Below are 12,244 nucleotides of genomic sequence, written 5' to 3' on the forward strand. Positions count from 1 at the left end.
TTGAATTCTGGGGGGTAATGAAAAGTGAACTTGAAACTTCTTTTTGGTTTTACCCTACTGCTGAAAATGATCGGAGTATCCTTTCTTACTTCAGACAGTCCAGTCTAATGACCAGGACTGACTTTGTCTTTGCTGACTGAGGATCTTCCTGGGCTCACCTGCATTGTCCTGAATAGCCATTATCTGTGTACCAGCCCTAGGCATAGAGGCTCATTGAGTGCTGAGCACTCCAGGGAAGATGCTTTTTTTTTTTCCTTTTTACTAAATTCCAAATATCAGCTTGTTGTTTTGTCACTTGTAACTTTTTTCCTTAAAGCTGAGGGTGGAAAAAAGAATTGCAGTTAACTTATTTCTAATTAAGATTTTATATTTGCATAATTTAAATTTACATAGCAATGACCTCTAAGGAGTTTAAACTTTCTTGAGAGTTGTTTTTTTTTTTTTAAGGTTAATGAAATTCTATAAAGCAGGTAGGAACAGCCATTATATCAGAGCTTTGACTAGGATGGAGCCATGGGGCTTTGTCACAAGGTATGGTATTTATAGGGCAATGTTGGCTGGCAACACTGTTGAGGGAGGAACTTCTTATCCTGACAGCCCAGGCCCCATCCCTAGGGACAATAGTAGTGAGTTCCTTCCACGGTGCATCTCCTCTTCCTTCAACAACATGGAAACCTCCCTGTGTCCTGGGATGGACCTCCTTCTTCAGGACTGTGTGCCTGCCTCAGGTGCAAACATTGCTGGGTATGTCTCTCCATTATTGTTCCCATTTTGTAGTCAGAGGAGCATAATGGGCCCAGATTGGGTAAATGATTCACCCAAAGTCACAGCAAATCCTAGGTGGAGGGACCCTCCTGAACATTCAGTCTGTTTGGTACTTGTTATTCTGTGACTTTGGACTGAGTAGCTATTTCTTCTTCTTTATCTCAATGAATTTCTGAACTTTGGGCAGCAGTGACTTATTGATGGTCATAAAGAGGCCAGGTAGAGTCTGCTCTTGGCTCTCATCCTGGGGGACACAAAACATGAATTGTACAGGAGAGTCCACATGGAAGAGATTCTACTCCCTGCCCCCCACCTCACCTTGGGGTCATATTGATAAGGGATCCCTGGCAAAGCATAGTGCTCATTCTCTGCCCCCACCCCATGGAATTGGGGAAGGAGGCCTGGCCCATCAGAGAAAGGATATCAGCAAAGGTCTGGCAGGCGATGTCCCGAAGGTCCACATTGGCATGGACTCTCTTCAGTAGCGGCTGTTTGAGGGGCTCCCAGGAATGCTCCCACAGCTGGCTCTTACCCCTTGCCTTGGGGAACATGACTGGGTTGATAGTCTCCTTTTCGGGGGGCCTAGATAAGGAGAGAAGCTTGGTTGTGGCCTAAGGACTCTGGTCAGGGACTCTCCATGGTGGGACAGCAGGGTCAAGGCTAGGACTACAGGGAAGGAATCCTAAGGCTTAAACATATCTGAGCAGCCAAGTTAGTTCAATAAGCCTTTACTGAATGTCTCCTCTTTGTCAGCCCATAAGAAAGACTTGGAAAAGGGGAAGGTCACCAATTTATGTGGGCCAAAGGCATTTAGTTTTGTCTTATTCATTACACTTTCTTTTTTTCCTCCCTCTTTTCCTTTTTTTTTTCTCTCCACCATTTACTCTTCAATTCTCCCAGACATTTCCTTTTCCCACACATTAGCCAGCTAATGATTCTCTCACCTTCTACTCTGCCACTCACCTCCAGCCTAACTCCTATTGTTAAGTCTACATGAGAGCCCTTGGACCTAATGAGGTATCCACAAATTGGCCCCACCTGCTTCATTTTACAGCCTTATATCTCACAACTCCCTAAGCAATTACATTATGTACCCAGTGATAAGAGAATGGGTAGCCAAATGAACTCAGAATCACATAGTAAGACTTCTATAGTTTGATGTATACAGAAGAAAGCAGAGCCAAAGACTGATGACTACAATAATGTAAATTGGGGGTTCTTGATCTGGGGCACATAAGCAAATTTGGGGGAATGGTTTTGAACCTAGATGAAAAACAATTATATCCTTGTTTTCACTAACCTTTAACTGAAATTTAGCATTTCTTCTATTATGAAACAAGTATAATTCTGAGAAGGATTGCTTTTCTTTGTAATTAGAAGTGTTTTCTTTCATGCATTTAATAACAATATTCTGAGAAGGGGCCATAGGAATGTCCACTTGGTAGACTGCCAAAGGGGTCCATGACACACAAAAAAAGGTAAAGAACCCTTGAAGTAAATGAAGACAACATTAAAAAGCAACAAAACTCAGGTCAAAGGCAATGGATCACACTGACACCAAAGCATCAAAGTGAAAGTTCGTATTCTACTTTGTTGGTGATAAAATGATGGGTACTATCAGTTGCAATCCTTCTTTTGAGCATTTTTTCTTTCTTTTTTTTCTCCTTAATAGAATTTTATTTTTTTCAATTACTTGTAAAGATAGTTTTCAACATTCATTTTGTAAAATTTTCAGTTCCAAATTTTTCTCCCTCCTTGCCTACCTTCTGTCCTCCCCAAGACTACAAGCAATCTGATATAGGTTATATGTGTACAATCATATCAAACACATTTCTACGTTAGTCATGTTGTGAAAGAAGAATCAGAACAAAGGGGAAAACTATGAGAGAAAAAAACAAAAACCAAAATAAGTGAAAATAGCATGCTTCGATCTGCATTTGGACTGCATAGTTCTTTCTCTGCATGTGGATAGCATTTTCCATCATGAGTCTTTTGGAATTGTCCTAGATCATTGTATTGCTGAGAAGAGCTAAGTTTATCATAGTTAATCATTGCACAGTACTGCTGTTGCTGTGTACAATGTTCTCCTGGTTCTCTGAGGAATTTTTCTTAACTGTTCTTGGGGAATACACTTTGTCGAGTAGCATTAGTTACATGTTTGTTGGGATGTGTCTGCTGTGTCAAAGCAAAATGTATCCATAAAAGAAAAAAGTTGCTGATGGAGGCTGAACTAAGGAGCCTCTGTCCTTGGGTGTTTGTAACGCCAGATCTGGGTCTCACCTGTTTGTGAGGGTAGAGGGTAGTGTTACCTAGGAATATTACCTGAAGTATTCATAGGAGTACTCCTCTAGTGTGAATGGCTTTTCCTTCGACTCTTCTTCTGCATGTTCTTGTGGCTGTGTGTTCTGGGTGGCCAGCTTCCGATCCTCAGGGGACGTTGCCAACAGACTCTAGAAATACAGATACTCCAAGTGTGGCAACACTCTGTCTTCATGCAGCAAGTCTGAGCCCCAGCAAGGTTCTGTCCCACAATTACACACTGAATACTTGAGGCCAGGTCTGGAGGAAGGGCTCTCCAAAGAGGAAAACACCTGTCCATAGTTCCAAACTCATGTTTCCCAGGTGATGACATGGCCATGAACTCAGCACAAAGTACCAAGGACACATTAGAGAAGGGACAGAGTGACCTTTAGCACAGAAGCCAATGTCTAACCCGAGCATTTTGCTCTTACTCAGGCTCTCTCCCTCAGACTCCTCACCCACTCACCCCACATAGCCAAATTCTTGCTAGGTCCTGCTTTTTACATTAAAAACATCTCTTACATACACACCCCCTTCTCTCTACTCACATAGGCTCACTCTGGTGGAGACCCTCATCACATTCCACTAGCAATAGCCGTCTAGTTGGTTTGCTTTCTCATCTCTCTCTCTCTGCTCCACTCCATTCTTCACTCAGCTGATTGTCCTTAAAGCACAGCTCTGACCGTATCACCCCAGTACTCAATAAACATCTGCGACTCTCTATTACCCCTGGGATCAAATACAAAATTCTTTGGCTTTTAAAGCCCTTCACAATCTAGCCCCTTCCTATCTTTCCAATCTTCTTCCTGGCTTTCTTTTAATCCCTGGTGTCTGGCACCCAGTAAATACTTAATAAATGCTTTTTGAATGACTTATGGGTCGGTGAAGGGCTTCTTTCTTTACTAAAAGGGCCAGGGCCTCACACACATGGCCTGACACAGAGTCAAATAAATGCCCATTCCATGTGCAGGGTCATTCTCTGGGTGACCCTCATTCCCTGCCCTGCTGGGATGAAGCCCCAGAATTGGCACTGCACGTGAATTCTGTCCTCTTCCTGGAGACCTGATCTCTAGGTATTTCCTGACTTAGAATTAAATTCTATATCACTTCCACATGAGTTCTTTTGTACTTGTTAAGACTAACAGCTCCACTGCTAACTCCAATTACCACCTATCTTTGCACTGACTGACCCCTCCCCACTATCCACCATCCCTAGAATATACTCCCTCCTCACCCCCATCTAGTGGAATCTTTGGTTTCTTTCAAGGCTCAGCTCAAATGCTACCTTTTATATGAGCCTTTTCCTCTCCCACCCTTATCCCAGCCTGCTAGTGTCTTTCTCCCAAATTACTTACTATCTATTTTATATCTACCCATATGTATATGTCGTCTCCCCCAGCTAGACTGTAAACTCCCTGAGGGCAGGGAAATTTTCAGTTGTGTCTTTGCAGCCTTTGGGTCTAGCACAGTGCCTCTCACATGGTAGGTTTTAATAAATTTTTGTTGATGGATTGATTAACTACCCTACTCTGGAAGGTGGGGACCCTAATGAAGTCTAATTTTCCATACTATAGCTAGAAAATTTACATCTTTCTTCTCCCCATCTGCGCATGCTATCGGTTGCCAAATATTGTCCATTCCAACCCCATAATCTCTTTTCCATCTGCCCCCTTTTTCCATTTCCTACTAAACTCCCCACTCTTTTTGCTTGTGGGCAGGGTAGGCAGCCACAACTTTAGTATAGGCCCTTATTATTTCTCCTTGGGACTAGGACAATAACCTCCAATAACCTCCTCGTTCCCAGGATGTCGCCTCTTTGATGCAGCATCTTCTTCATAGCTGCTGAATCAATATCCATAAAACTCAGATCTAACAATGTTACTCCCCTACTCAGAAATTTTCAATGGCTTCCTTGCCTCAAGGATAAAACATAAAATCCTCATCCCGATATTTAAAGCCCTCCACAACCTAGCTCCAACCTATTATAAACTCCCTTATTTGTCATTTAATGCCACATTCAAACTGCTTCCAGTTTGGCTTATCATATTCTACTGCCCTTCATACCCCCGAAGGTCCAGACAAAGAGGCCTTCTTCCTGTGTCTTACTTATGACATTGCGCTTCCTCCCCGCCTGCCATGCTCTCTTTCTTCCCACTCATCTTAGAACTCCTTTCAAAGTTAAGGCACCACCTTCTATAGGAATGCTTTCCCAATTTCCCATTGAGGCTACTACCTCCCCTCCTCACCAAAAGACTTTTTTTTTTTGCTTTTTAGTGAGGCAATTGGGGTTAAGTGACTTGCCCACTCATGTGGAAGTGATATAGAATTTAATTCTAAGTCAGGAAATACCTAGAGATCAGGTCTCCAGGAAGAGGACAGAATTCACGTGCAGTGCCAATTCTGGGGCTTCATCCCAGCAGGGCAGGGAATGAGGGTCACCCAGAGAATGACCCTGCACATGGAATGGGCATTTATTTGACTCTGTGTCAGGCCATGTGTGTGAGGCCCTGGCCCTTTTAGTAAAGAAAGAAGCCCTTCACCGACCCATAAGTCATTCAAAAAGTGACAGCTGGTAAGTGTCAAGTGTCTGAGGCTGGATTTGAACTCAGAGTCAGAGCTCTATCCACTGTACCACCTAGCTGCCCCAGACATGGAGTTGGATTTTTTTGTTTGTTTGTTTTTTGAGGGGGAGGGATGAGGCAGTACGGGTTAAGTGACTTGCCTACATCTAGTGTCAAGTGTCTGGGGTCGAATTTGAACTCAGGTCCTCCTGGCTTCAGGGCTGGTGCTCTATCCACTGTACCACATAGCTGCCCCTTTATCTTTATTTTGTTTATGTACCGTTTCTTCCATTAATAGAATATAAAGTCCATAATGGAAAGATCATTCCATTTTTGTCTTTGTATTCTTATTGCTTAAGCCCCAAACTCATAGCAGGTGCTTAATAAATGCTATCGATTGAGGGATTAACACACTCTCCATTAATAACAGTTCCTAGTCCTGCTGATGTGCCAGCATGATCAGGGATAACCACTGGGGAATCTCTCTGAAGGGTTTCAAATGTTATGTGATTACCTTGCTCTTTGGCAGTGGAATAGAGGCACCAGATTTAAATCAGGAGCATCTGCTTTAATTCTCCTCCATTCACTAGCTGTGTGATAATAGGAAAGTCACTAATCTCTCTGAACTATCTAACTCACTATCCTAATCTGTAAAATGGGGATAACATACGGTGTTCTCTGTATTGTTATCTTTATGACGCTGTATTTTTAGGGGTGGGGCTGCGGGTGGTGAGCACTGTAGAGGAGGGGGGAGCTCCTTCAGGGGGAGAGAACCACTCAGCTGTGGTCTCCAAATCCCCAGTCATCACTGCCCAGCTCTGCCCTCCCCTCAAGAGGAGGTTTAACCCGAGGTAAGTGCAGCCTCAGAGGAGAGGCCTCTTTTTCCATCTCCACTATGGGGAATGGGCTCTCTAGCCATTGCTGAGAATATCTCCTTTGCCTCAGAATTCCCAAGCAGGAGGAGACCTCTAGAGGTCATCCGATCCAGCCTCTTGTGTTCTGACCAGTGAACAAGAGGAGTGGAAAGAGCTGGACCTCGAGGGACATGAGTTTTAGTGCTTTAGTTTCCCTAGCTGCTGCATTGATTATGGACAATTACTTTTCTTCTCTGCATTTGCCTTGCTTTCCTTATCTGTAAGAGAAAGGAGAGTTAAACTAAATGACCTCGAAAGTCCCTTGCAGCCCTGATATTCTATGACCTATGAATAATTAAGATATTTAGGACAGTCGACTGTCCTTTTTGGTTTTTTAAACCAGTCACTTTTGTATTCTTTCACAGTTCTAGGGCTAGTGAGCCCAAGGTTTTTGATCTTGGCATCATTGAGGTGGAACAAGAAAGACATTGACCCACACACAAATCAGAAAGGAGTGTGGAGGCTTCCCCTGACACAGAACTACTCTCTCCTCCTACCTCGTGGCAGATAATGTTACAGATAGGGACAGAAACATCTAACAGGGGTGATAGGAAAGGTGATGGGGAGAAGTACAAAACTGGGGACTTAGGGAAGTGCCATAAATCTATGACAAAAAGGGATATAGCTCAGAGATCTTGCCAACAGGTAAAAAAAAAATAGCAGGTGGTTCTGCTTTACATTTAGCTCTGTAGGGTATAGTAGAAGAAGTACTGAGATCTGTGTTCAAGTCCTGACTTTGCCACTAATTTGTTTTATGCCTGTGGGTGAGTTACTTCAATGCTCTGACCCTAGTTTCATCTGTAAAACAGGGATAAGTTCTGTTAAACATTCAGGGTTGTAAGACTGTTTTGAGAAGCACAAAATGACATAAATGTAAGAGAGCATCATTACCATCATCTTGGGGGTAGGCTTCACGACAGTGGGGATGATATAGATGCTTTCAGTGGATACTGCTCCCATCTTGCCCATCCTATCATTCTGGGCCAGGATCCAGTTGTCATTGGGCACTAGCCCTTCACCTTCAGTCAGGATCAACAAGTCTCCTCTTCTATACATCAGGATGGTGGGGTCATCTGGAAGCCCAAAGATAAACACAGGGTACTGTCTACCTGGAGGTGAGGGGGATAGTGCTAACACATTATCCCTTGGCCCTGAAAATCAGGTATTTTTAGGAGGATCAAGGCAAAGAAAGACTCAGAGAAGAAGAGACAATAGTGACAATAGTTTCCACCTGTTTCTTTGAGACCTCTCTTTAAAAGGAATGGAATTATCCTGGTTCTCATTTTACTTCTTTCCTACAGTATTAGGAGTCTAGAGATAGTCTCCCAGAGACTTTCCAGAGACTCCATCTCTAAACCATTATCATTACCTTCTTCAAAATTCACCTCTCCTAGGCAATGTTTCTTCATTGTCCCTATTCCGATCCCTTCCTTTCTTTGCAGTCCATAGTACTTCACCAAATACTTCAGCCCATTCTAGGGTTTGGACCTCTTATCATTCTTATATGTAACTAGGTGTCATAGCAGAGAAAAGCTTGGAGTCAAGAAGAGTACATAGACATAACATCAATGAAGAATGAATCTAATTCCTTATATTACTAGCATATCCAAGTTCAAACCTGACCTCAAACACTTACTAGTTATGTGGCCCAGGGCAAGTCACTTTACTGCTTCCTGCCTCAGTTTCTTCAACTGCAAAATGGGGATAATAATAGCCGAAAGGGTTGTTGTGAGGATCAAATGAGACAATATTTGTACAGTGTCTCGTCGACCTTAAATTGCTACATGAATGCTAACTATTGATCACCTATGTGTACAAGAATCTTGTTTCCCCAATTAGACAATAAACTCTGGAAGGGACAATATATACTTCTCTTTTATTGGATATTGGAACAAGAGTTGGTGACTGTTTGACTGGGGAGGAGAGGGTATTGGTGAGAGGGAGACAGAGTTAAGCATCAAGGATGACTCTAAAATTGTGAACCTTGGTTGCTGGATGGATGGTGGTACCCTTGACAGAAGGAAGGAAGTCAGGAAGAGGGGTAGGTTTTGAGGGGGTAGGAAGATAATGAATTCTGTTTGGGGAATGTTGAATTTGAGATGTATAGGAAACATACAGTTGAAAATGTCCAAGAGGCAGTTAGTGATGGGGGTTGGGGGGGCAGAGGCTGGAGTTCAGATGAGGAACCAAGTCTAGAGAGGGCCAGTCACTTGGTCATACATACACTATGACCAAGATCATAGAGCTACTGAATTAGTGGACTGGAATCTGAAACCAGGCCTCCTGACTCCCAGGTCAGTGTTCTTTTTCCTTTATACTTGATGTGGGCTATTTCTTACCCTAAGCATCTCCTATATGCTTTGCCCTGATGCTGTCTGATATTGCTTGAAGATGACTTTTCCCATAGAGAGCCAGGAGGAAAGCTCAGGTGAATTCAGAGAAAGCTGGAAGGTAGAGCTGGCTCCAAGAGAGGCCCTCAGAGCACTGAATGTGACAAGTCCAGAGGACTTTTTGCCAAACTCAACCCCATTGTCAAGTAGAATGCAGGCTCTTTGAGAAAAAAGACTATATTGTCTTTGTATCCCCAGTGCCTTACACATAATAGGGATTTAATAAATGTTCCTTGAATTGAATAGTTAAATCGACCTCAGGACTGAATCCCTACAGCCCAACCCCAGAGCCTGGCCTTTTTCTAGATCCCTTCAGACTTCATCATGCTAGTTATAACCTTATTCCTAATGAAAAAAGGAGTTTTTAACCTATGGCCTTCAGATCCACGAACCTTATTTGATTACTGACATGCTTCTGGCTCTTGTCTGGTCAGGAACTTTATGACTGTGGATTCTTCCCCAGCTCCCTTGCTGCCCCACCATCAGTCCCTCCCCTACCCCTCAACCATCCACCATACTAAGAAGGCTTCAATCAGCATCATGGAATCACTGGCCCATTGTAGGGTCTGCCCCTGCCCAGCACCTCACACCCCTGCCTGGTACCTTGCCCCCCTCCCCTATTCCCTGGGACCAGGGTACCTGTGGATTTCTTATCTGTTAAGGCCATAGCAAAGATCGATCTCTTCTTCAGACCCTCCAGGAACATGGCCACTAGCTCGGCGATAGCCACGCTCTCGCTGGAGGTAAACACATACTCCTCAGCATACAGGGTGGACAGTGTGAAATTCTGCTTAAATACCTGAGGTGCCCTGTGGGTAAGAATGCTGGTTATCACTAAGGCCAAGGACTAACCCTGGCCTCAGAGTTAGACAACTATTCTCCATTATCCAGGTTGAGGGTATGAATCAATCTATGGATTTTCCTGATTGTGGATTATTTTATTTGCAGATTTACCAGACTATGAATTATTTAGGCTCAGCTGTTTCTACTTCTCTTTATAGCATTTAAGTTATTTCCTGTTTCCTGTGGTAAAGGAGAGGAGAAAAATAAAAGTGGAGAAATTTTCATTCATCAAATTTGGGAGAATCACTCGAAAAAATTCTGGCCAGAGATATGGTAGAAATATTCAGCTAAAATGGTGTCAGAATAGAAACCAAAAGGGAAAGGCAAAAGACAAAGCTTATAAAAGTAGGAGAGAATGAAGGTATAGGTGAAAGAACAGTGGGTTTGAATCCTGGCCCTGGCATTTACGATGTGACCTTTGTGTGAATCCTTTCATCTCATTGAGCCCCAATTTTCTCATCTGTAAAATGGGAATAATAACTTTATTAACTACATGTAATCCCTTGACTCCTGGGATGCTGCCTGGAGAAGATTGCCATAGAGATGTCAGACTCCAGAAATGGCCAAGTCTGTCCCAGACTTCACCCATTTGGTGACACTTTTGATCTATTGGGAGAGGGAAGTTGGAACAGTAAGTCAACATTCAACACGCATTTAATAAGTGCTTACTATATGCCAGGCACCGTACTAAGTGCTGTTCCATCTTGTGCACCATGTAGAATGAAGAGCTGCAGACAGGACCAACTGTGTGTATGTGTATGTGTGTGAGATCTAATAGCTAGCATCCCTATTTTATGGATGAACAAACTAAGGCTGACTGAGGCTAAATGATTTACCTAGGGTCACACAGCTAGTAAATGTCTGATCTCAGGTCTTCCTGACTCTAGGTCTAGCGTTCTGTCTACTGCACCACCTAGTTGCTTAGTGATTCTTCTTCCAAGACTTTGGAGAGCGGCTGCTGCAGAATTATGGGATGCTTGTTAGTGGTGCCCACCCTGTTCAGCCAGGGAGGAAGAGAGAGGAGGAGATGTGATCCTCTCGGTTGCTGCTCACAGCATCTGATGTTTCATATATTATTTATCTCCTGGTCAGGTCTCCTCTTATTATCATATGTCTGATTATAAACAAAGTATCTTGGTTGTATGATTAATGCCAGTACAAATGAGGATTTGGAGGGAAGTTTTTCATGTCTTTAAAATGACAGGAAACATCAGCTGTCTTTCAGTACAAGCTGAGGTATCTTTTAGGGAGGTGGATATTGGTAGGTATGTATTCTGTTTGGATTTGTCGCAATCAAGAGAGCCGTTTTATAATAGTATCCCCTTCTCAGTGCCTCCATTCAGAAACAAACCACTGAGTGGGAGCATCTGTGGGAGTAGCCTTGGGGAGTGAATAGGATGAATTTTTGATGAGAAATGGAGGCTAATACTCTGTTCAATACAATGATCTGAGACAATTCTGAAACACTCATGATGAAAACTCAGAGAAAAAACTGATAAACTCAGTGGAGATTGAAGCATCCTTTTTCCACTTTATTTTTCTTGCTTTTTTGCAACATGGCAGAAATGGAAATATGTTTTGCATGTATAATTGACATCATTTTGATTACCTTCTCAATGGGTAGGGAGGGTTTGGAGGGAGGAACAGAATTTGGAACTCAAAATTTGAAAAATAATGTTAAAAAGTAAGTAATAACTTTTTCTAAGGAAAAAACAAGACATGAAGGCTGTTTCAGGTGGCTTGAAATTGATGGTATCGGAGACAGCTAGGTGGCGCAGTGGATAGAGTGTTGGCCCTGAAGTCAGGAGGACCTGAGTTCAAATACGACCTCAGACCAAACACTTGACACTTACTAGCTGTGTGACCCTGGGCAAGTCACTTAACCCCAATTGCCTAAAAAAAAAACAAGAAAAAAAGAAAAGAAAGGAAATTGATGGGATCAGCCCTTGTTAAGGGCCTGCCCTTAACAAAACTGTGAAGTTTAGTAACACGTGTGTTTCTCACCTTCCAGTCCCTATTTCAGCATCCTCTGCTTTCCAGGCTCTCAGCACCCAATATTTTTATATTACTACAACTGTCCTGAACAGAAAGATCTGATCAACTTATTTACATTGAAGTGTGAGAGACTTGATGTTTTACCACCTTTTCTGAGGGCATCTGTGTTTTAATACAAGCCTGGAAAGAATAGTGGTTAAGTGAAATAAATGAAGCTCAGGGCAGATGGATAATTATTTTGGGGTGACAATGGGTAGGGGGGGTTCTGAATACTCCTCTGTGAGGGAAAAGCCCAGACAGAAAAGGTTCAGTAATCATAGCTGAGCAACAGGTCTCCCTATTCAGAGTTTCCACCTCTAGCAATTCTGATTTACCCAAGGAATTGGGAAAGTCAGTGCTCCTACCACCCCTGACCATTAGACCCATTCTAATCATAGGAGGATAGGAGTTTAGAGCTGAAAAGAATCTTCGAGTT

General features: G+C 42.9%; 1 protein-coding gene across 1 annotated transcript in view; it reads right to left on the bottom strand.

Annotated features, from left to right (window-relative positions):
- Positions 1 to 12,244, bottom strand: part of MYO7B (myosin VIIB) — a 163,548-nt gene that overhangs the window by 24,505 nt on the left and 126,799 nt on the right. Inside the window, exons 34-37 of the mRNA XM_078146147.1 lie at positions 9,571 to 9,740; positions 7,433 to 7,614; positions 3,088 to 3,215; positions 1,190 to 1,347 (exon numbers count right to left, since the gene is read on the bottom strand). Coding sequence (XP_078002273.1) covers positions 1,190 to 1,347; positions 3,088 to 3,215; positions 7,433 to 7,614; positions 9,571 to 9,740 — 638 coding nt within the window. The remainder of the gene's footprint in view (positions 1 to 1,189; positions 1,348 to 3,087; positions 3,216 to 7,432; positions 7,615 to 9,570; positions 9,741 to 12,244) is intronic.

This window comes from Phascolarctos cinereus, unplaced genomic scaffold, assembly GCF_003287225.1.
Source record: "Phascolarctos cinereus isolate Bilbo 61053 unplaced genomic scaffold, phaCin_HiC Scaffold_726;HRSCAF=1367, whole genome shotgun sequence".
Taxonomy (NCBI): Eukaryota; Metazoa; Chordata; class Mammalia; order Diprotodontia; family Phascolarctidae; genus Phascolarctos; species Phascolarctos cinereus.